At 42.8% G+C, this 26,430-nt stretch overlaps 1 protein-coding gene across 2 annotated transcripts in view; it reads left to right on the forward strand.

Annotated features, from left to right (window-relative positions):
* The first annotated feature begins 207 nt into the window (after positions 1-207).
* The window catches only part of LOC110509189 (excitatory amino acid transporter 5-like), a 73,565-nt gene continuing 47,342 nt past the window's right edge, over positions 208-26,430 (forward strand). For both annotated transcript variants that reach the window (XM_036966850.1, XM_036966849.1), the window contains exons 1-2: positions 208-737; positions 8,745-8,824. In XM_036966850.1, the coding sequence (XP_036822745.1) occupies positions 597-737; positions 8,745-8,824 (221 nt within the window). In that variant the 5' untranslated portion in view covers positions 208-596. The remainder of the gene's footprint in view (positions 738-8,744; positions 8,825-26,430) is intronic.

The following is a 26,430-nucleotide window of genomic DNA, read 5'->3' on the forward strand; positions in this document are numbered from 1 at the left end:
TCCCAGTAATGCAGCACAGTGCAGTGTAGCGTGGCCCGGCCCGCTCCTAATAGGATCTAGTGTATTAACCCTCAGGACAATATTGCCAGCTGTCGCAGACAAGAGCCCCCTACTGGCCGTAGAGAGAGGGACGTAAAGAGGGAGAAGGGAGGGTGTGGAGAGAGAGAGAGAGAGAGAGAGAGAGAGAGAGAGAGACAGAGAGAACGTGTGTATGCCTGGAAAGTGTGATGTTCTTAGTCCTGTGTGGAATGACAGAGAGAGCAGCTCATGGAGTCGCAGAAAACCCCCTAAAGTGCTTTATCCAACTGCCTTTCTCCCTACTACTTTTTCTGCAAACCTATATCTATTCCACTCACTCCTCTTTCTATCTCTATCTTCCTCTTCTTAGTTATTTTTCTCTCTTGAATCACTTTTCAGTCCCTCCCTTCTCTGCCCGTCTCTTTGTTTCCGTCTTTCACCCAACCCTCTCCTGCCGTCCAGTCTGTTACCTCTCTACTGGCTCTATATGGTTGACTGAGTGACCGACCAGGGACTCTGGGACCAGTGGAGTGAGTGTCCGTGTCCGGGACTGTGGAGGACTTTCCGGGAGAGTCAGGATGGCGGTGAACTTTGCGGAGGTGCGGGGTCGGGTGAAGAATGTGTGTGCGCAGAACGGGCTCCTCATCCTGTCTGTGTTGGCTGTGGTCATTGGCTGTATGATGGGGTTCCACCTGCGGGGCAAGCAGCTCTCCGACCAGGTCAGTGTCAAAACTAACACCTGCAGGGTGTCCTGTTCCTTCAACCAACCAACACCCTCCCTTGTTGACCTGAAACACCCTGGGTCTCCTGTTCCCTTAGCCCCCAACCCCCCACCCACGGCAGGTAGCTTAGTGGTTAGAGCATTGGGACAGTAACCGCAAGGTTGCTAGATCAATTCCCCGAGCTGACTAGGTAGAAATCTGTCGTTCACCTCCTGAACAAGGCGGTTAACCCACTGTTCCTAGGCTGTTGTTGTAAATAAGAACGAGTTCTTAACTGACTTGCCCAGTTAAATAAAACAATTAAAATCCCTGCTCCTTACAAATGTGGTGCCTCTAAAGTCCTTGACCCACTACTCTGCTGCACCCTGTTCTCCCTGTCCACTGGTCCCCCTGTCCTCCTATCCTTGAAAAACACCTTACATAAGAACGGTGTCCTCCCAAACATTCCCCTCTTTCTTAACACCAACCTTTCGTCAAACACAGCTGTTGTCCTACCATGTGAAAAAAAAACCCCATCTTGTCCTACCAAGTGACAATACCAACCTTAATAACACTGTGATTGAATTGTGAATTACCACACACACTTATGTTGTAGGTGTGTGGGTGCAGAGAGCTGAGGGGATTGAGAAAGAGGGAGATCGCTCTATAAGCTGTTGCTGAATACAGACGATCCAACAAAGCCTCTCTGCTCTTTAATGTCGTAGTGGCTAGACCTGAGGCTAGATCACTGTTCTGTCTCTAGGATGACACTGATCAGACTGACTTATGGAAAGAGGTACATTTTCTGTTTACAAAATAGCTGGTATACTCAGTTTAAAAATGATTTTAAAGTTCAAACACTTCCAAACACAACTCATCCTGTGATTCATGCTGTTGGGTAATGCTATCCGATCCTGTCCTTATTGATTTGTCCTGTCTGTGTTTGTTTCCAAAACAAACATCTTCTCATCAGTCGCGCTCCATATTCATGAGATGAAGGATTGTTAGTGGCTGTTGCTGTGGCTGTGGAGGCTTAGCTGTGAATCACTTCGATGCGCGATAGAGCAGCACACTGCTGTCATTCCCTGTTTGTTTTTCTTTCAATATTTGTTGAAAAGGTATATTCACTTTATTTGGACAGAGATATACACTGCTCAAAAAAATAAAGGGAACACTTAAACAATACAATGTAACTCCAAGTCAATCACACTTCTGTGAAATCAAACTGTCCACTTAGGAAGCAACACTGATTGACAATACATTTCACATGTTGTTGTGCGAATGGAATAGACAACAGGTGGAAATTATAGGCAATTAGCAAGACACCCCCAATAAAGGAGTGGTTCTGCAGGTGGTGACCACAGACCACTTCTCAGTTCCTATGCTTCCTGGCTGATGTTTTGGTCACTTTTGAATGCTGGCGGTGCTTTCACTCTAGTGGTGGCATGAGACGGAGTCTACAACCCACCCAAGTGGCTCAGGTAGTGCAGCTTATCCAGGATGGAAGTGTATTTGAACAAGACAGGGGATACAGAGAGGGGGGAGATGCAGAGTTACCCGCTAGACCAGCTTCAAGAATGGCATTCGCTGTTTATTAGATAAATAACAGAATACATTGAAATTGGACTCATTCATTTCAGGGCATTCTGTTCAAATTAAATATACAAAGGTAATTACGCCACACAATGTACACAATCGGCTGTGCTAATTTTACACATGGGGGGAGTGACAATCCACCAGCCCTGTGGGTTATGAAAATGAACATTGACTGTTTGTTCTTAGCTACTGTCTTATTACATTGTGTACCGGTGTACTGGCATCATGTAATTTCAATGATTGACGTAATAAAACAGGACTGTATGAATAATTGGTTATGTGACATTATACATTATTGAGAATGTACACCGAGTGCACAAAATATGACAGACTGACAAGGTGAATCCAGGTGAAAGCTATGATCCCTTATTGATGTCACTTGTTAAATCTACTTCAGTCAGTGTAGATGAAGGAGAGGAGACAGGTTAAGAAGGATTTCTAAGCCTTGAGGCAATTGATGTATGTGACAAAAGATTTAAGTGCCTTTGAACAGGAGCCAGGTGCACCGGTTTGTTTCAAGAACTGCAACGCTGCTGGGTTTTTAATGCTCAACAGCTTCCTGTGTGTATCAAGAATGTTCCACCACCCAAAGGACATCCAGCCAATTTGACACAACTGTGAGAAGCATTGGAGTCAGCATGGGTCAGCATCCCTGTGGAACACTTTCGACACCTTGTAGACTCCATGCACCGGCGAATTGAGGCTGTTCTGGGGGCAAAAGTTGGGGTCAACTCAATATTAGGAAGGTGTTCCTAATGTTTGATATACTCAGTGTATAATTCACGAAGAAAAAACAAATGTATACATCTATGGAGATGACAAACTTTGCAGAAAATAATATCTCAAATTGGAAAAGAAGGGTTTCCTGGGGACAAAATAACATGAAGTTACAAAACATGGATATCTCTTCCAGCAGATACCGTCTGTAGGTAGCCCACGAGACCCAGTGGATTTTGTCAAAGTAGTATATTTGATAAGAGTCTGAAGCTCTGATAATTCCACAAAATTGCAACCGTTTAAAGGTCCATTAGACTGGTGCATAAGAGAACAAGGAGAAGGAAATGGCTTCGGTTTACAGTAGTGGTGATGGTGATAAGAGCTACTCATTATTGACATAAAACATCCTAGTTGGTTTTCTTTGAACATTCCATATGTTCTAAACATTAGTCCCAAAAAGACCCCCCCCCCCAAGAAAAAGTCATCTCTGGTGCTGTCATATAAGTGGGAAAGGAAATTTAGGAGAATATAATGGAAAAATCAACAAAGGGGAATTCAAGAGGCATCTAATGGTGCCTTGGGAGGGTTTTGGTTTTCTGTTGAAGTAGTTCCTCAATAGCTACTCTTCTGTCTCAATATTTATCAAAAACGTGCCTGTTCAAAGGTGCTGTATTTCTACTCGTGTTGGAGCTCTATCTGCATTACCACATGTTTTCTCGAGATGGCCTTCCAAAATATCCAGCACTTCCTTAATTTACATGACTGACCAAGTGGGATGTTGTTGGTTGTTTTTACTGCGCTTTGTGCTCCCTTCCTACCTTCTGGCTAGTTGCTACTCACTGTGTTCTCTTGAACACAATTGCTACTCACAGAGTTTACACATGCAGCAAAATTCTGATCGTTTGCCAAATGATTGGTAAAAGATCTGATCTGATTGGTCAAAAAGATCATTTAGTGCCAAAGATCCGAATTAGGCTGCCCGTATAAACGCAGCCTAGGAGAACACAGTGGGAAGCAACTTCCCACTTGGTCAGTCATATAAACAAAATAAATGCTGGATACTTTGAAGACACTTGTAGTAATGCAGATAGAGCTCCACCAGGTCGAGCAGAAATACAGCACCCTTGAACAGGCACGTCTTGGTCAAAATTCTTAGACAGAAGAGTAGCTATTCAGGAACAACTTCAACAGAAAAACCAAAACCCTTCCAAGGCCTCTTCAAACACAGACACAAGGCTGCGTTTAGACAGGCAGCCCAATTCTGATCTTTCTTTTACCAATTGGTCTTTTGACTAATCACATCAGATATTTTTCAGAGCTTATCTGATTGGTGAAAAAAACAATTTGTGTTTTTTTTATTTTTAGAATTGGGCTACTTGTCTAAACACAGCTATAGAGTCACAGTGAATCCAGTAGCTATTTTACATGGATTAGACTAATGTTGTACTATGGAGGGGAAGCAAAGGAAATGTTTGAGGGGTAACCAAAATTATACTATTATTTGTTATGAGTTAGTTCCTATCCCCTCTTTCTGCTGTGAGGTAGAGTGGGTAGGAGAAAATAGAGTACTGGAGGTGGAGGAGGTCCTGGGGGTGTATCCATGTCGTCATAGGGAATGGGACTCTACTCTCCCCCTCCACTATCTTGAAGGTTATTTCTCAAACCGACAATGGTTTGTTCTGCACTAACGCAAAAAAAACAAACCATACAAAGTATACACATAGTTGAGGTAGAGGGAGGAACAATTTAATGTTTGTTTGCGTTGTATTTCTCCTGTTTGCTTCTCACACTGAGAGATGGGAATGGTTTATATACCTTTTTTTCCCACCACCTAAAACTAGCCTAAAGCAAAAAGGATTGTCTAATATAATTAACCAGATTAATAATTTGCTTCATTTGAGAGACTGTGACGTCACTGCTTTTAAGCTTTTAAGCCTTGTTCACTCTGGTAGTTTGAAGTCACTAAAATCACATTTTTATGCATATTTGAGTCGGTTCTTTTTCCTGTAGTCTGAACAGCCCAAAATCACATTGAATCGGATATTTCAAACCATCTTCATATGTTGTTTGAAAGCAGATACTAATCTGATTCCTGGCCATACAACTTCCCATTTATGTCATTTAGCAGACACTCATATCCAGAGCGATTTACAGGAGCAGTTAGGATTAACCTCTCTTGGGTAGGGGGCAGTATTTTGATGTCCGGATGAAAAGCGTGCCCAAAGTAAACTGCCTGTTACTCAGGCTCAGAAGATAGAATATGCATATATTAGTATATTTGGATAGAAAACACATGGAGGTTTCTAAAACCGTAAAAATTATGTATGTGAGTATAACAGAACTGATATGGCAGGCGAAACACTGAGGACAAACCATCCCCCCCAAATTAAAATCGGCCTACCCCTATTTTCAATGGCTATCACTTTTATGATAAGGCCAAGTCCTCCCAGATTGCAGTTCCTAGGGCGTCCACTAGATGTCAACAGTCTTTAGAAAGAGTTTCAGGCTGGTTTTTGAAAAAATTTGCCAGAAATGATAGTTTTTCTAGATGGCTCCCATTTTGGCTGTAGTGTTTCCAAGCGCGTGGAAGAGAGCGCATTCTTTGGTATTTTTCTCTGGTAAAGACAATAGCGATTCTCTGTCTTAAATTGTATCGTTTATTTACGTATTAGGGTACCTAAGGTTTGATTATAAATGTTGTTTGACTTGTTTGGAAAAGTTTATTAGTATCGTTTGGGATTCATTTTGTATGCATTTTGATGGAGGGAAAGTGGGTGGATTATTGACTGAAGCTCGCCAGCTAAACTGAGTTATTATGGATCTAAAGAAGGACATTATCGAACAAAAGGACCAGTTGTAATGTAACTGGGACCTTGGAGTGCCAACAGAAGAAGATCATGAAAGGTAAGGCACTTTTTATATCGCTATTTCTGACTTTCGTGTTGCACCTGCCTGGTTGAAATATGTTTTTCATGTGTTTGTATGCGGGGCGCTGTCCGCAGATAATCGCATGGTTTGCTTTCGCCGTAAAGCCTTTTTGAAATCTGACACGGTGGCTGGATTAACAAGAAGTTAAGCTTTATTTTGATGTATTACACTTGTGATTTTATGAAAGTGAAATATTTATATACTGTCGTTTGAATTCCACACTCTGCAATTTCACAGGATGTTGGCCAGGTGGGACGCTACCGTCTGGCCCATAATAAGTTTTAAGTGACTTTCTCAAGGGCACATTGACAGATTTTCACTTAGTCGGCTCGGGGATTCAAACTAGCAACCTTTCAGTTACTGGCCCTACACTCTTAACGACTAGGATACCTGCCACCCTCGTGCCTGAATGGTCAAATCTGATTTATTTGCCCTCAAATGGGAGACTGTTATTTGACATATCTTGTTGCTTGCTAGCTACTCTGTTGACAGTTTGACAAGAACATGTGGTAGCTAACTAGCTTGCTAATTGTTTACAAACAAATTTGTGAATGTGCTTAAATGCTAAACAGATAGCTAGTTGACTGCTGTGGCCAGCCAAAAAAGGACTTGTTTTGAACACACCCATACTATGTCAACTAGCGTAGCCGTGTCAGCAAATGACTGCTGTCTGAGCACACATAAATCTGGATTGGTCACTTGTAACTTGTTGTTTGGACAGTCAGTTTCCAAAACGCATTTGAAAAACAAAACTGATTTGAGCATTAACGCCTGCAGTGTAAACAAGGCTTCAGAGCAACTGACTCAAACTAATCTTCCCAAATCTAGATCTCCACACAATTATTTTAAAACCCTCTGAACCCTAACCCCGGTCCCTTTTCCCTCCCATTTTGCTGTCCTGCTATCATGCAACAGATGTATTGCATGATATTAAATACAAGATGAACCATCAGGTGTTGTATATCGATACTTTATTGGTTATGATATGATCAACCTCCCAAAATGTCACTGGGTGTTTCATTTATTGGGATTAGGTGGTTATAATTGGGGCAGTGTGTGCATGTGCCACATGTCAGCCTTGTGTTCGGCAGATGCCAGGGCCTGATACCAGCTGTGTGTGTGTCTCTCTCACCCATGACACACATACACTCACTACTAACCAGCCCGCCATTTGACTGCAGTGATCCTGATCTAATCTCCCTCTCCTCCTGTCTTTCCGCCCCCTCTTCCTTTCTAATATTAAACAACAGCTAAAGCTCTTTGTCAAGCTGTTATCATCTCTCAGATGTATTGTGTTTGAATTCATCTCTCTCTCTCTCTCTCTCTCTCTCTCTCTCTCTCTCTCAAAACCTTCTCTCTATCTCTCCACACCTCTCTGTTCCCAATATCTTTGTTTCTCCCACTACTCTCCATCCCCCCAACCATCCCTCTCTCTATCCTCCTCGCATCCACATCCTAAGGAAGGGTAAACACCTCCCATCTTGGTAAATACAGTAGAACAGATGATAGAACATCAACCTCTCAGGTATTTACTAACAGATGCCTGTTTCATTATTTATCTGGATTGAATATTCCCATTCATATCACATGCTGTTTGTAACTTGCCACTGAATTTTAAAGGGGATCATTTTATGTTGGTGAGTAAATTTAGAACCACAATGTGCTCATTTGAAACACCACTCTAAAATGCTTCAATAAGCCCTCCAGCAATTAAAAAAAAAACGAAACTTTTCCTGTTGAAAAACAATATCTGAAATATAAATACAGTAATGTACACACACTTAAGGGTAAAAACATATGTTTTGAGCAACGTAGTGTTTTTTTTTTTTACACAAATGCAAACTTTAAGGAGTAGGCCATTCAAGGAGTTGGTCTGATGGTGGTCCCATTAAGTGTGTTTTTACCTTTTGTGTACATTACTGCATTTATTCTTGGCATTAAGCTTTTAAGTTGGTCTGAAACTCTTGCAGGCCACATCAAGCCTGCAAGTTACGTTATGCTGGTTTGCAAAGTGATGTGTAATTTATAATGGAATCCAACAATTGAAAATTTTAATTACCCCATACTTGCATTCAGAATGACTGCCAGGGTTGGGAAAATGTATTATTGAGACTACCTAAATCATATAAACTGGAACAGCCATCTCAGTAACAGGTGCAATAAGTCCAACTACAAACTGATTTGATTAGTTTAAAAAAGCGTATATTATTTATGTTTGTGTAGCATAATATTAACCAACCAAACAAAGTACATGCAAAAACACAGGTATTGAAATAAACAATTCTGAAAAATCTACCTGTAAGAGAGCATGCTGGGAAATATGATAATGATGAGCATGGTTTTGAGTTGTTTTGATCAAACAAGCTTGTTCAAATTCAGTTGAATTTGAGCAGAGTTTGTTGAGTAAACACACTAACACATTAGCTCAAATTCTTGTCCTTTTGAAGTCTGCTCAACTCGTGTAATAACGCTGATTAAACGATTGGTTGAGTTGGCTTTTTGACAGTGTTGCCTTCCAAAGGCAACATGGATTTTAAATTTTACTCAACAAGCCTTTTTAAATTCAGTTTACATCGAGAAGAGTTTGTTGAGTAAACAAACTTGAACACATTACTTCAAATTATAACGTTGATTAGGAATTGGTTAAGTTGGATTTTTACAGTGTGGTAAATTCAAAATGCCTATCTACAGTAAGCCTACCCAATATTTACAGTAGGTCTATCTACCTATCGACCCTAACTAACAACCTGCTCTGCTCTGTTTGTCCTCTCTGTGTTTATGTAGGAGGTGAAGTACTTCCAGTTTCCTGGAGAGCTCCTGATGAGGATGTTGAAGATGCTCATTCTGCCCCTCGTCGTCTCCAGGTAGGAACACAACAGAGGGCATGCTGGGTAGTTCACACAACCCCCACCCTCCTCCCAACACACACATACACAGTACTTGGAAAATATTTGTGCTTGTACTGATATTCGCTGACAAAAAACAACAACATCTACTTCCATGCCCTGTCCTTCTGACTTGGAAACTAGCTGCAGTATGTCTTACAATTTGCTGTTGTTTATTTACAAGATTACATTTTCAGGTTATGCAGATCTGCTGTTGTTTGCAGAACTGTGAGTGTTATTTTCATCTCCGGATGAAAAGTGTGCCCAAAGTAAACTACCTGTTACTCAGGCCCAGAAGCTAGGATATCCATATAATTGGTAGATTTGGATAGAAAACACTCTGAAGAAAACTGTTAAAATAATATCTGTGAGTATAACAGAACTGATATGGCAGGCGAAAACCTGAGAAAAATCCATCCAGGAAGTGGGATTTTTTAAATGTTTGAAGTTTTCCATTGACTACAGATTCCATTGTCTTAGGAAGTGCAATTTGAGTCCTATGGCTTGCACTAGATGTCATCGGTCTTTAGAAATTGTTTCAGGCTTGTATTCTGAAAAATGAGGGAGTAAGTCCACTCTAAATGAGTGGACACTGCAGTGTCCCAGAGGTTTTTCATGTGCACGACCGAGAGTGCGCCCTCCTTGTTTTCCTTTTATATTGACAAAGCTTTTGTCCAGTTGAAATATTATTGATTATTATGACTAAAAACAACCTGAAGATTGATTAGAAACATTGTTTGTGTTATGTTCTGACCATAGTTCTTTTGTGTTTTCCTTGTTTTAGTGTTGGTCAGGACGTGAGCTGGGTGGGCATTCTATGTTTTGTGTGTCTAGGTTGTTTTTCTGTGTTCGGCCTAGTATGGTTCTCAATCAGAGGCAGGTGTTGTTAGTTGTCTCTGATTGAGAATCATACTTAGGTAGCCTGGGTTTCACTGTGTTTTTGTGGGTGATTGTTTCCGTGTCTGTGTTTTACACCACACGGTACTGTTTTCGGTTTCGGTTATTCACGTTACGTTTATTGTTTTTGTATGGAGTGTTCAGTTTATATGTTTAAATAAATACCATGGACACTTACCACGCCGCATATTGGTCCTCTGATCCTTCTGATCCTTCTCTTCAGACGAAGAGGAGGAAAACCATTACAGATTGACATGTTTCTACGAACTTTACTGATACTTTTCGGATTTTTCGTCTGCCTGTTTTGACTGCCTTCTTCGAAAATGGATTAAATAAAAAAAATCCTCACGAAAAAAAGACCTTATTTACAGAAGTATTCAGACCCTTTGCTCTGAGACTTGAAATTGAACTCCGGTGCATCCTGTTTCCGTTGATCATCATGTAGCAAATTCAATTGATTGGACATGATTTGGAAAGGCACACACCTGTATATATAAGGTCCCACAGTTGACAGTATATGTCAGAGCAAAAAGCAAGCCATGAGGTCGAAGGAATTGTCCATATCGCTCCGAGACAGGATTGGGTCAAGGCACAGATCTGGAGAAGCGTTGCAAAACATTTCTGCAGCATTAAAGGTCCCCAAGAACACAGTGGCCTCCATCGTTCTTACATGGACGATTTACTATTTATATTTTTGACAACTTTTACTTTTACTTCACTACATTCCTAAAGAAAATAATATACTTTTTACTCCATACATTTTTCCTAACAACCAAAAGTAGTCATTACATTTTGAATGGCTAGCAGGACAGGAAAATAGTCAAATTCATGCACTTACTGTATCAAGACAACATCCCTGGTTATCCTATTGCCTTGATCTGGCAGACTCACTCAACACAAATGCTTCATTTATGTCTGACTGTTGGAGTGTGCCTCTGGCTATCTGTTAAAAAAAACAAGAAAATGGTGCAGTCTGGTTTGCTCAATATAAATAATTTGAATTTCAATACTTAAGGATATTAAGTATATAATACTTAAGTATATTTTAGCAATTACATTTACTTTCGATACTTAAGTATATTTAAAACCAAATACTTTTACATACCTCAAACAGAAGCCATGGATAACAGGTAACATCCGCACTGAGCTAAAGGCTAGAGCTGCTGCTTTCAAGGAGCGGGACTCTAATCCGTACGCTAATAAGAAATCCTGCAATTCCTTCAGACGAACCATCAAACAGGCAAAGTGTAAATACAGGACTAAAATTGAAGGCTTGCAAACTATTACGGACTACAAAGGTGCAAGTTTGCACAGTGACACAAGCCTACCAGACAAGCTAAATGAGTTCTATGCGCGCTTCAAGGCAGCAAAACTAAAGCATGCATGAGAGCACCAGCTGTTCCGGACAACTGTGTGATCACGCTTGTTGTAGCCAATGTTATTTAACCTTTATTTAACTAGGCAAGTCAGTTAAGAACAAATTAATTACAATGACAGCCTACCACAGCCAAACGCTAACCCAAACAACGCTGGGCCAATTTTGCGCCGCCCTAATTGTGCTCCAGGACACCTACACCACCCGATGTCACAGGAAGGGCATAAAGATCATCAAGGACATCAACCACCCGAGCCAATGCCTGTTCACCCCGCTATCATCCAGAAGGCGAGGTCAGTACAGGTGCATCAAAGCTGGGACCGAGAGACTGAAAAACAGCTTCTATCTCAAGGCCGTCAGACTGTTAAACAGCCACCACTAACACTGAGTGGCTGCTGCCAACACACTGACACTGACTCAACTCCAGCCACTTTAATAATGGGAATTGATGGGAAATTATGTAAATATATCACTAGCCACTTTAAACAATGCTACCTTATATAATGTTACTTACCCTACATTATTCATCTCATATGCATACGTATATACTGTACTCTATATCATCGACTGTATCCTTATGTAATACATGTATCACTAGCCACTTTAAACTATGTCACTTTGTTTACATACTCATCTCATTTGTACATACTGTACTCGATACCATCTACTGTATCTTGCCTATGCTGCTCTGTACCATCACTCATTCATATATCCTTATGTACATATTCTTTATCCCCTTACACTGTGTACAAGACAGTAGTTTTGGAATTGTTAGTTAGATTACTTGTTATTACTGCATTATCGGAACTAGAAGCACAAGCATTTCGCTACACTCGCATTAACATCTGCTAACCATGTGTATGTGACAAATAAAATTTGATTTGATTTGACCAACTTGCAAGTGTCGTCACTGACATTTTCAACTTGTCACTGGCCGAGTCTGTAATAACTACATGTTTCAAGCAGACCACCATAGTCCCTGTGCCCAAGAACACCATTCATTTTTTACTATAGTTTATTTAATAAACATTTTTATCAACTCTTATTTTTCTTATTTTAAAACTGCATTGTTGTTTAATGGTTTGTGAGGAAACATTTCACGGGAAGGTTGTATTCATCGCATGCGACAAATAACATTTGATTTTTTGATTTTAAGACATCCAGCGGTAACCTGCAGGAGCACATTTACAGTGCCTTGCGAAAGTATTCGGCCCCCTTGAACTTTGCGACCTTTTGCCACATTTCAGGCTTCAAACATAAAGATATAAAACTGTATTTTTTTGTGAAGAATCAACAACAATTGGGACACAATCATGAAGTGGAACGACATTTATTGGATATTTCAAACTTTTTTAACAACTCAAAAACTGAAAAATTGGGCGTGCAAAATTATTCAGCCCCCTTAAGTTAATACTTTGTAGCGCCACCATTTGCTGCGATTACAGCTATAAGTCACTTGGGGTATGTCTCTATCAGTATTGCACATCGAGAGACTGACATTTTTTCCCATTCCTCTTTGCAAAACAGCTCGAGCTCAGTGAGGTTGGATGGAGAGCATTTGTGAACAGCAGTTTTCAGTTCTTTCCACAGATTCTCGATTGGATTCAGGTCTGGACTTTGACTTGGCCATTCTAACACCTGGATATGTTTATTTTTGAACCATTCCATTGTTGATTTTGCTTTATGTTTTGGATCATTGTCTTGTTGGAAGACAAATCTCCGTCCCAGTCTCAGGTCTTTTGCAGACTCCATCAGGTTTTCTTCCAGAATGGTCCTGTATTTGGCTCCATCCATCTTCCCATCAATTTTAACCATCTTCCCTGTCCCTGCTGAAGAAAAGCAGGCCCAAACCATGATGCTGCCACCACCATGTTTGACAGTGGGGATGGTGTGTTCAGTGTGATGAGCTGTGTTGCTTTTACGCCAAACATAACGTTTTGCATTGTTGCCAAAAAGTTCAATTTTGGTTTCATCTGACCAGAGCACCTTCTTCCACATGTTTGGTGTGTATCCCAGGTGGCCTGTGGCAAACTTTAAACAACACTTTTTATGGATATCTTTAAGAAATGTCTTTCTTCTTGCCACTCTTCCATAAAGGCCAGATTTGTGCAATATACGACTGATTGTTGTCCTATGGACAGAGTCTCCCACCTCAGCTGTAGATCTCTGCAGTTCATCCAGAGTGATCATGGGCCTCTTGGCTGCATCTCTGATCAGTCTTCTCCTTGTATGAGCTGAAAGTTTAGAGGGACGGCCAGGTCTTGGTAGATTTGCAGTAGTCTGATACTCCTTCCATTTCAATATTATCGCTTGCTTAGTGCTCCTTGGGATGTTTAAAGCTTGGGAAATCTTTTTGTATCCAAATCCGGCTTTAAACTTCTTCACAACAGTATCTCGGACCTGCCTGGTGTGTTCCTTGTTCTTCATGATACTCTCTGCGCTTTTAACGGACCTCTGAGACTATCACAGTGCAGGTGCATTTATACGGAGACTTGATTACACACAGGTGGATTGTATTTATCATCATTAGTCATTTAGGTCAACATTGGATCATTCAGAGATCCTCACTGAACTTGTGGAGAGAGTTTGCTGCACTGAAAGTAAAGGGGCTGAATAATTTTGCACGCCCAATTTTTCAGTTTTTGATTTGTTAAAAAAGTTTGAAATATCCAATAAATGTCGTTCCACTTCATGATTGTGTCACTTGTTGTTGATTCTTCACAAAAAAATACAGTTTTATATCTTTATGTTTGAAGCCTGAAATGTGGCAAAAGGTCGCAAAGTTCAAGGGGGCCGAATACTTTCGCAAGGCACTGTACCTTCTACCTGTGTGTTGCAATCGACGTTTCACAATGTTGTTGTAGCCCTCAACTATCTCTCCTGATTCACCCATTCAATGGATTAATGATTAGTTGACAAGTTGAATCAGGTATGTTAGTTTAGGAATAGGTCAAATACACGGAACCGCTGGGGGTCCCAGAGGAGAGGTTTGAAAACCCCTGGCCTAACTAAGTCCTGTGAGTTGCCTTTCCTCCTTGTTGCAATGTTGGTGATTATGCAAGGCTTTCATGCAACAGAATGTCAGTGCAGTTCTATAAGTGATTATTATATCATTTCTACGTCAAAAGCGTTTTCACCTGATTTCTCCTCACAGAGAAAAAGCAGGGAATAATATTTATGTTTTTTAAAATGTTTTTAAAACGATGCCGTTTTATGGGGTTTGATAAGTTCTTGCTAATGGTGAGCAGGACATATTCTCTCCGACTCTATTTTGGAACCAGATCTTCTGTTCCCTGGCTACATGAGGCTGCAGCGATGTTGACCGGCAAAAAATGAAATAACAAATTATGAAAACGGACTGATCACATGCAGGACGCTTTGCGGAGGAATAAGCTACTTACAATCCTTGCTATGGCAAAGACTGGATGAGAAGTCGATCCCCCCCCCTCCCTCCCTCCCTCCCTCCCTCCTCACCTCTAAGCAGAAGGGCCAGGCCAGTCAGTGTTCTAGTCCCCCAGTCACACGCACAGCAGGAGATAACTTTAGTTCACACTAGGTTTCCTGCCAGAGGCACATGATGGTTAATTAAGTTAATTACAACTTATCTGATACTCTATATTATTGTATAAAGACTGTAGTATTACTATATTTACATACTATACTCTTCATTGTAGTGTTTTTGCAGACTTTACAGTAGTATTCACTGTAGTGTTTTTGCGGACATGACTGTAGAAAAGTTGTAATTAACGTAATGTGCCTGGATATGGGCTCTGTTCCTTGGTGTCCACATCACTAAGGACTTAACATGGTCCTCTTACACCAGCACAGTTGTGAAGAAGGCGTCACAGCTCCTCTTCTCTCTCAAGAGGCTGAAAATATTTGTCATGGCCCCTCAAGAACCTTTACAGATGCACCATCGACAGCATCTTGACTGGTTGCATCACCAGCTGGTATTGCACCTGCAACGCCTTCAACCACAGGGCAAGCTCCCAGATATTCAAGACACTCATACCAGGCGGTGTCTGAGGAAAGCCCCAAAAAATCGCAAACAACACCAGTCACCCCAGCCATGGACTGTTCTCTCTGCTTCCGTCCAGTTGGCGGTACCGGAGAATCGGGTCTCGAAACAACAGGCTCCGAGACAGCTTCTTTCCCCAAGCAATAACCCAGCAAACCAAAATTGGTTCTGTGAAAGTTCCCAGAACATTTGTTAGGTTGTTCTCATAACAAAAAAACAGTCCGGTTGTCCTGGTGATTTGTATAGAACATTTGCCTGATTCCCAGAACACATTTTGTCTGTTTGTGTTATTACATTGCCTGGAACCTAATGAGAACGTTTGGGGAATGTTTTGTGGTGGTTGTTACAGATGCTGAGCACAACATTTTAGTGAATGTTATGAGAACATTACAAAGATCTTTAAAAAAAAAACATCTTGTAATGTTAGATAACGAGAACTAAATGGGAAGCTTAGCTAATGTTTACATTTTAGCAGACACCCTTATCCAGAGAGACTTACATTGAGTAGTGAGAACATACATTTTTGTACTGTTCTCCAATGGGAATTGAACCCACAACCCTGGTGTTGTAAGCACCATGCTCTACTAACTGAGCCACTCAGGACCAAATTTCCCTGGTTTGCTGGGAAGAGTGGTGAACAGTTCAACAACGGCTGCCTACCCTACTCTCATGGACTATCTGAAGTGACTGTCTGTACAGACTCTATGCTCACTCACTGGTCTCTACCCACACATTCACACACCTAGACTGACACCCTGCACACACACGCATACACATATATACACATGCACACACACACTCACTTACTGACGTCACACACTTACACCCACACACATTTACCACCATGCACCCACCCTCTCACCTCGCTGCTATATTGATTATTATTGACTATTATTATTATCATTATTTATCCTGTTTACATGTCCTGTACATATCTACCTCAACTACTCCAGTACCCTTGCACACTGTAATTATGGCACTGAGCCTGTATATAACTTGCATTATTGTGACTTTTTTCCTATCTGTATTTCTTGTGTTCTTGTGTGTATTTCATACTTTTTATTATTACTTTACATAATTTCCCTTATATTATTTCCTTGAATAGTGAATTTTTAGGAAAGAGCTCACAAATAAGCATTTCATTGTACTTTTCAAACCTGTTGTATCCTGTGCAAATACAAGTTGAAAGTTGAAACTATACTTTAGTATTTACTCTAGTGTTTTTGCATACATGACTAGTACAGACCTTTTTAGATAGGCCCATGTTTCTGCTTATAAATTCAGACATTTTGGTAGGCTATTTGTTAGTCAACTTGTCTATAATTGTCTTTTGTCGTTACTTGTTGCCCTAGAATACTGGATAAACCTTTGCTCACCAGAATAATGTGATAAATCAATAAATGGAATGGTTCAGCAGCAGTTGTTTTAGTAGCGGTGAGGAATAAACAGGTGGCTAATACTTACAATATTTACAAAAATAACAAACCGGTCAAAGAGCAACAAAGAACATAAACTGAATCAAATATGAGCTCATTCTAAAGAAAACCCATTCTTCAATCATGCCTGAAAAACCTGGCAGCATGCCAACCTGTTCCCTGTCTGTCTCCCTATAAAAAACAAAGAATTACAGGGTTTAAATAGGACTCCCCATCATGCAACAGCCAATGAGAATCAGTTTCACATCAGGATATTCAATTAACATTACAATGCACAAATTACAATCATGACATATTAAGATCACAGTCATACATAGAGATTTATACCAGCACACATCTCAATAAATGTGCTAACCCCACATAATATAAAATCAATTCATGTGCGTTTTGTAAACAGTGTCTGGTTATTATAATCCTGAAATACTTTAGATTGTATGATTGAGGACATACAGTATAGTACAATCGTCACAGTTCTACACATGATTGAGGGATACTACAGTGTGGAGTGTAGTATTCTATAGTATATTATATAATTCTATAGTAAGTACTATAGTTATAGTAAACTCTAGTATTTTTTCTTGTTGGTAGGGTTGAAGTTAGATGTCTGGGGAACTATGTACAATTCCCACCCACCAACCTACTCATCCGCCCATCCTCCCACCCACCTGAAGCCCATCATCCGCCCAAATACATCCACCCACCAGCCTCTACCAGAGATCCCCATAAACATATGGAACAGGCTTCAAACAACAAAATACGTTCTGAATTAATCAGTGGTTCCCTTTATAGTTATTTTGTTACAGGTATCCGCATGGGTAAACAAGCCAACTCCAGGCTACAATATAGCTGTTGTTTGTTGCCATATATTTCTGTACTAATCAGTATGGATTGCATATTCTCTACAGCTCTATGGTTCTGATTATGTTGATTGGCCAATTTAATAATCCTGACACATCAGTTTAACACCTAATGTTCATAACTTTCAACATAGTTGGAAATGGCATTGTCTGGGGCTGTCTGGTATCTTCATATCTTAATGTAAAATGTAATGCAAATGTCTGTGGTAAACGTCATGTCTGTCAGTTTTGGGAGCTGAATGCCCAGTGATTCGACAGTGATTCATTCCCAGAGCATTTATTTTCCAACTGATTCAATCCCTGTCGTCCTCTGTCTGCCCGTCCACCCGCCCCCCGTCCGCCCATCTGTCTAACTCTACTAGTAATAAAAGGCCTCAGCCCTCTGATAAACCCCTTATGGAAGAAAATCCCAACTGATTATTAGTTCAGCAGAGCAGGTTAAACATTGTATTCAAGTCAGATGAAATACGAGCTTTAGAGTGAATTGTTTTTCTGGCTTCTTAATCGTGACTGACAGGACTGAGCTTTGGAAACTACGTGTATGGTGTTCCTGTAGGAAGATACACTAGCTGCGCAGCAAAGGGCAAGGAGGATTTGGGAATACTGTAGACTAGTGTCTGTTTGTTTTTTGTTTGTCCATAATAGTAGTATTACCTCATGACAATTATTGTCTCATTTGTTATGTCACTGTAAGCTTTAATAGCACTAATGGGGTATTGGTAATAGTCTGGATGGCCAGCTGTCATCTTCTGTATGTACAGTAATATAGTGGTCTTGTACTGCAACATGTCTGAAAATAGTATTCATGTATAATTATTTATTATGCTATAATTGAATCCTACTGTTTTTATGTTTGTTTGCTGACCATATTGGATGAAGGATGTGAGGGCTAGAATGTCATTGTTTTTACATAAAAGAGATAAATCCTTATTATTGATGATGCCTCTGTGTGTTAATTATCTGATCCTTTGATTGTGCCTCCACTGTGCCTCCACATTTTCATGCAAGTCACATGAGTGCAGGCAGGCAGGTCATTTCTTTGAGGCTGTACCCTGCTGCACACATAAGATCAGGAACTGTTGGCCAAGCTATGTTACTTCCTGAGACTATTTCAGCCTTGCGTGTGCGTGTGCGTGTGTGTTTAGATATGGATACAGTAAAGGAAAGGAGCACTCAGTCTGCTCCACTGTTTCTACTCGAGGAGGAGGAGGGGTGGATTAGTATAAGTCTCTTGTCCAAAGAAGGGAAGGTAGAGTACAGTGCAGTAAGCCTCACATGGCAGATAGTCATATGTGAAATTATTGGCACCATTGATAAAGATGAGCAGAAAATACTGTCAATCAATACTGAGCTATAGTGTTTTTATTGATGATCTTCTTTGGTACTAATACAATTGTTCAGAGGAAGAATATTTAGTTTAACAAGTAATACAAAAAAACCTCTGAAATATAGGTGTCATTATTATTGGCATCACCGTTTGCAATACTTTCGGCACCCTTCCCTTGCGAGGTTAACAGCACTTATTAGCCTTTTTCTGTAATGTTTTATGAGACTGAAGATACAAAGTGGGACGGATCTTAGACCATTCCGCCATTCAGAATGTTTTAAGATCCTTGCTGTCGTTCGGTCTGTGCGGAGTCCGGAGTCATTGCAAAATGTTGATTGTGTGGTCAATTAACCATTTCTTTGTGAATTTTGATGTGTGCTTGGGTTATTGTCTTGCTGGAAGATCAACTCGCGGCCAAGTTTCAGCTTCCTGGCAGAGGCAATCAGGTTATTGGCTAAAATGTCCTGGTACTTGGTAGAGCTCATAATGTGGTTGACCTTAACAAGGGCCACAGGACCAGCGGAAGCAAAACAGCCTCATAACATAAAAAAATCCAGCACCATATTTTACAAAATGTGGGAAAAAGTGAAGGGGTCTGAGTACTTTCCGAATGCACTCTATACATACCGGTTTCTCCCTACCGGTATGTATATTTTAGAATGTTTGTCAGAATGGTTGATACAACACAGCTGGAATAAGGATTTATTCTAAATGTATAAGAATGTCCCCTCTGGAGAACATCATTAACATACATATGCATAATCTAGTCTACAAGGTAGGGGTCAAGGACTTAACAAGGGCATGTAGGTCTACTACTGGGCTGCATACCAAATGGCGCCCTATTCCCTATAGCCCAATTCGGCTCTGGTCAAAAGTTGTGTACTATACAGTATATGGAATAGGGTGCCATTTGGGCCACATATATAGTGTACGGAGTTGATGCCATACCACAATGAGCCCAGAGGTTGACGGGTCCACTCAGGGATGTACGCAGAGGTCAGAGATTACAGTCTTAATTGGTAATGCAGTAATAACCCCCCCCCCCCCCACACACACACACACACACACACACACACACACACACACACACACACACAGACACATATGCAGACACAAACACACACACACACACACACACACACACACACACACTCACAGACACATATGCAGACACAAACACACACACACAGATGCAGACACTCAAACACATACAAAATGCAGACAACAGATGCAGACAGACACACAGAGAGAGAGATGTCCAGTGACACAAAAACCAGACCAGATCATGGGTCTGCAGTACAGTAGACAGAGTCCCAGAGTGTGTACGTGTGTGTGCATGCTTACGTGCGTATTTGTGTGTGCATTTGTCACTATGCATGTGTGCATGCATGTTTGTGTGTGTGTATGTGTGCATGCGTGCATGTTTGCTCACACGTGTACATGCATCTGATATAATCACCCTCCATACTCCTAGTCTGACTGATTAATCTTTTACCCTGAAAAAAATGAAGGAAAAACGGAACGGAACAGTGAAAAGCATTAAAGTGGCGTTATGTAGCAGATTAGATCATGATGATGTTGGAATTGTTGTAAATGCTGGAGAATTGCTTCGGAGATTATATAGTCTTTCATGTATTATCTTTCCTGTATGTTGTGTCTCTATGAGTGGATGGGTGAGACAGACAGAACTGGCTGGATATATACACTCTTTGACTTCTACTTACATGAGGCTAAAGCTACATAGGGGGTTATAAGGGTTTTATAAAGCTTTTATGAAGGGTTTTTACTTCAAAGAGAGCTGTACTATTAAGTGTACTACTATCTTAATAGCATTGTTTTTCAGTTGTGAGAATTGATCATTCATTATAATTATTACCGACAAACTCTGAACAACCATCCTGATACGCACGCCAGTGTCTTTGTATATTTCACTGTGTGTGTGTGTGTGTGTGTGTGTGTGTGTGTGAGAACTCACAAAAGAGACTAAGGTTGTTGACTTTCATAATTAGGCCATGGGTACAAAAAAAGTACTGAAAAAAACAAATAAATCACTTACCACTAGTAGGGCAACAATTAATACATTTAAAACCACTGGAACAGTGGTAAACTTGCCTGGTGAGGGATCCAAGTGTACCTGGTCCTCACGCAGAGTGAGGAAGATGATTCGGAAGGCAAATGAAAGTCCAAGGCCACTGATAGGATTTTTTTCTGGCAACCCTTCCAAAAAGCCTATTGGCAAGGAGGTGATGTCTAATTATAGATTTTGAGATTTGGCTCTCCCACTGTGGCCCTTGGACTTTCATTTGCCTTCCGAACCATCTTGCTCACTCTGCGTGGGTACAATATACACTTGGGTCCTCTAGCAGGCAAGTTTCCCACTTTTTTAGAATAAAAAAACAACCAAATGTAAACACCTGGAGTTTGCTAAACGGCATTGGTGCTTGAAATGGAATCCGTGTTATGGTCAGATGACACGAAAATAGAGCTCTTTGGCCACTCACACCAGTGGTGAGTTTGGCACCAAAAGAAGGAATGCATATGCAGAAAAGACACCTACTATTACATTAGAGCCTTCTTCGAAAATTGATTAAACTATTTTTTTTCTCATCAATCTACACACAATACCCCAACATGACAAAGCGAAAAAAGGTTTTTAGATTTTTTTTGCAAATGTACGGAGTCCACCTGTGGTAAATTCAATTGATTGGACATAATTTGGAAAGGCACACACCTGTCTATGTAAGGTCCCACAGTTGACAGTACATGTCGGAGCAACAACCAAGCCAGGAGGTCGAAGGAATTGTCCGTAGAGCTCCGAGACAGGATTGATACGAGGCACAGATCTGGGGAAGGGTACCAAAAAAATTCTGCAGCATTGAAGGTCCCCAAGAACACAGTGGCCTCCATCATTCTTACATGGAAGAAGTTTGGAACCACCAAGACTCTTCCTAGAGCTGGCCACCTGGTCAAAATTAGTGATCGGGGGAGAAGGGCCTTGGTCAGGGAGGTGACCAAGAACCCGATGGTCACTCTGACAAGAGCTCCAGAATTCCTCTGTAATGGGTGCGTGCTGGTGGCAGGGAAGTCAGGCGCAGGAGAGTGAACTTGGTATAAACGGAGCAGTTTAATAATAATTCAAAAACTCCGGAAACCAACATGAACAAAATAAAATAAAATAAGAGGGTGCAAAACCTGTCGCACACCAGAACATAACTAGCACCAATACATACAACAAACAATCACCGACAAGGACATGTGGGGAAACAGAGGGTAAATACACAACAGGTAATTGATGGGATTGGAACCAGGTGTGATGGAAGACAAGACAAAACTAATGGAAAATGAAAATTGGATCACTGATGGCTAGAAGGTCGGTGACGTCGACCGCTGAGCACTGCCCGAACAAGGAGAGGGACCGACTTCGGCGGAAGTCGCAAACAGCACGCTCCAGCCGCGCGTCGACACCGACCTCGGGGACGACCCGGAGGGCGAGGCGCAGGGTGATCCGGATGGAGACGGTGGAACTCTCGCAGCATTGAAGGCCCTTCGCCCGACGTCTTGAATCCAGTATGGAACGAACGGAGTACGCCGGGGCCCCCTCGATGACATCGAGGGGGCGGAGGAACCTCCCGCACCTCAGACTCCTGGAGCGGGCCAGCCATCACCGGCCTGAGTAGAGACCCATGGAACGAGGGGTTAATGCGGTAATCGGGGGGAAGCTGTAACCTGTAACATACCTCGTTCACTCTCCTCAGGACTTTAAATGGCCCCACAAACCACGGACCCAGCTTCCGACAGGGCAGGCGGAGGGGCAGGTTTCGGGTTGAGAGCCAGAGTCGGTGAGAACACCGGGGCCTCACTGGCGCAGCACGGCGCGCTGAAGGTGGACATGGGCGGCATCCCATTTTTCCTCCGCGCGCCGGAACCAGTCGTCCACCGCAGGAGCCTCGGTCTGACTCTGATGCCAAGCAGCCAGAACCGGCTGATACCCCAATACACACTGGAAGTGAGAGTGGTTCATGGAGGAGTGGCGGAGCATGTTCTGGGCGATCTCTGCCCAGGGCATGAACGCTGCCGACCCCCCGGGCGGTCCTGGCAATAAGACCTCAGAAACCTACCCACATCCTGGTTAACTCTCTACACCTGCCCGTTACTCCCGGGGTGAAAACCTGAGGTAAGGCTCAGCAGTCGCGGACTGCTGGCGGAACGTACAGACACCCAGTGGGACACTGAAGGGGTGTGGACTCTGTACGCAAAACCTGATCAATGTCCGCGTCCAGCTCCCACACTACCGGTGCCACCAGGCAAAAGGCCGGGAGTATGGGAGTGGGCCGCTCCTCTGTGTCATGCATCCGGGACAGTGCGTCTGCCTTCGCGTTCTAGTAACCTGGTCTGTAGGATAGGGTGAAAGCAAAATGTGTAAAAAACATGGCCCACCTTGCCTGGCGATGATTCGGTCTCCTCGCCGCCCAGATGTACTCCAGATTGCGGTGGTCAGTCCAGATGGCTATGAGAGGTAGCAGGTAACTGTACCTCACAGTGATTTAGTTGATACCTCGATAGTCAATACATGGGCGCAGACCTCCATTCTTCTTCTTCACAAAAAATCAACTTGAGGAGGCAGGTGAAGTGGAGGGCCGAATGTACCCCTGCCCCAGAGATTCAGAGACATATGTTTCCATAGCCTCCGTCTCCGTCTGTGAGAGGGGATACATGTGACTCCTGGGAAGTGCAGCGTCTACCAGGAGATCTATTGCAAAATCGCCCCGTCAATGAGGTGGTAATTGATTTGACTTCTTTTTGGAGAAGGCGAGAGCTAAATCGGCATATTCTGTGGGAATACCCACGGTGGAGACCTGGTCTGGACTCTCCACCGTAGTAGCAACGACGGAAACCCCTAAACACCTACCTGAGCACTCTCGCGACCACCCCGTGAGAGCCCTCTGTGGCCAAGAAACAGTGGGGTAATGACAAGCTAACCAGGGTAGGCCCAGCACCACAGGAAACGCAGGAGAGTCAATAAGGAAGAGACTAATTCTCTCTGTATGACCCCCCTGCGTCACCATGCCCAAAGGCGCGGTGACCTCCCTAATTAACCCTGACCGTAATGGTTGACTAGCTAAGGCATGAACGGGGAATGGCACATCCACGAGAACGATGGGGATCCCTATACTATGGGCTAAAGCCCTATCAATAACATGCTGGGAATGCGGGGAAAACTCGGGGAACGTGACAAACACAAACATTTGTGCAACAGAGGGCTCTGGGTGAGATTAGTACCGGCTCACCTGTGGTGACGCCAGAGTGCCCTGCCTGCTGCCTCAATTCCCAGAGGAACCAACCCAGCACCGACCGGCAGTGTGACCTCTGCTGCCACAGATGGTGCACGAGCAGGAACTCCCTCCGGTCTCCCTGCACACCACCCCTCCCAGCTCCATGGGTATCGGAGAGGGGGTGCGGGAGGATGGAAACACCAGACCCCGATCTGAACGTCCGCGAGTAGCCAGCAGGTTGTCCAGCCGGATGGATTGGTCCACCAGCTGGTCAAACGTGAGGGTGGTGTCTCTGCAGGTCAGCTCCCGATGGACGTCCTCGCTCAGACTGCAGCGGTAATGGTCGATCAGGGCCCTGTTGTTCCATCCTGCGCCGGCAGCCAGGGTCCTAAACTCCAGGGCGAACTCCTGGGCGCTCCTCGTCTCCTGCCTCAGATGGTAGAGGCACTCACCAGCCGCTCTACCCTCGGGAGGGTGGTCAAAGACTGCCCGGAAACGGCGGGTGAACTCCTCAAACTGGTCCAATGCCGCATCTCCCTCTCTCCACACGGAGTTGGCCCACTCCAGAGCTTTCCCGGTGAGGCACAAGACGAGGGCGGACACCCTCTCATGGCCCGATGGAGCCGGGTGGACGGCTTTCCAGATAGAGGTCTAATTGTAATAAGAACCCCTGGCAGTTCGCAGCCCTCCCATCGTACTCCTGGGGCAAGGAGAGACGGATCCCACTGGGTTCAGGCGGGAAAGGGGCGCTCAGGAGAGACCCCGGTTGTGCTGGTGGAGGCATTGGAAGAACTCCCTGTCTCTCCCAGCGGTCCATTGTCTGGACAACGCGATCCATGGCGGTGCCAAGATGGGGAAGCATAACCTTATGCTCCTGGAAGCGCTCCTCCACCTCAATGGCTGGGGCACCTTCTCCTGCTGACTCCATAGTTGAGGTCGGTGATTCTGTAATGGGTGCGTGCTGGTGGCAGGGAAGTCAGGCGCAGGAGAGTGAACTTGGTATAAACTGAGTAGTTAAATAAAAATTCAAAAACTCCGGAAACCAACATATACAAAATGAAATAAGAGGGTGCAAAACCCGTCGCACACCAGAACATAACTAGCACCAATACATACAACAAACAATCACCGACAAGGACATGAGGGGAAACAGAGGGTAAATACACAACAGGTAATTCATGGGATTGGAACCCGGTGTGATGGAAGACAAGACAAAACCAATGGAAATGAAAAATGGATCAGTGATGGCTAGAAGGTCGGTGACGTCGACTGCCGAACACCGCCCGAATGAGAGGGGCCAACTTTGGCGGAAGTCGTGACATCCTCTGTGGAGATGGGAGGACCTTCCAGAAGGACAACCATCTCTGCTGCACTCCTCCAATCAGACATTTATGGTAGAGTGGCCAGGCGGAAGCCATTCCTCAGTAAAAGATATGACAGCCCGCTTGGAGTTTGCCAAAAAGCACCTAAAGGATTCTTAGACAATGAGAAACAAGATTTTCTGGTTTGATGAAACCAAGATTGAACTATTTGGCCTGAATGCAAAGCCTCACACCTGGAGGAAACCTGGCACCATCCCTAAGGTGAAACATGGTGGTGGCATTATGCTGTGAGGATGTTTTTCAGCGGCAGGGACTGGGAGTCTAGTCAAGATGGAGGAAAAGATGAACGGAGCAAAGTATTGAGAGATCCTTGATAAACACCTGCTCCAGAGTGCTCAGAACCTCCGACTGGGGTGAAGGTTCACCTTCCAACAGGACAATGACTCTAAGCACACAGCCAAGACAATGCAGGAGTGGCTGATGCAGGAGTGGCTGATGTGATGTATATATATTTTTTTTATTATACATTTGCAAACATTTCTAAAAGCCTGTTTTTGCTTTGTCATTATGGGGTATTTTGTGTAGATTGATGAAAAAGATAAAACTATGTAATCCATTGTAGAATAAGGCTGTAACGCAACAAAATTTAGAAACAGTCAAGGTTATGAATACTTTCAGGATGCACTGTATTTTTCATTTCTAAGAAAAATACATGCTCTCATTTCTAAGCAGACTGACATTCTGACAGATCTAAAGCAAATTGATTAAATGGAGCAGAGCAAAAACCATCTCCGCTGCTCTTTGCTCTCATTTCTAAGAAAATTGTTGTCAGTCAGTCGTCATGGCGATGGGATCAATCCCTTTAGGATTTCCAGGCTTGACCTTTTGAGAGGGAGTTTCCTCTTCGACCCCTCACAACAGCAGTGGAGGCGGATGGGAGGAGCTATAGGAGGATAGGCTCATTGTAATGGCTGGTATGGAATAAATGGAATGGTATCAAACATCACACATATGGAAACCGCATGTTTGACTCTGTTCCATTTTGACTGAGTGACTGCGGAACATCAAATCAAATCAAAT

This window comes from Oncorhynchus mykiss, chromosome 28 (assembly GCF_013265735.2).
Source record: "Oncorhynchus mykiss isolate Arlee chromosome 28, USDA_OmykA_1.1, whole genome shotgun sequence".
NCBI lineage: Eukaryota > Metazoa > Chordata > Actinopteri > Salmoniformes > Salmonidae > Oncorhynchus > Oncorhynchus mykiss.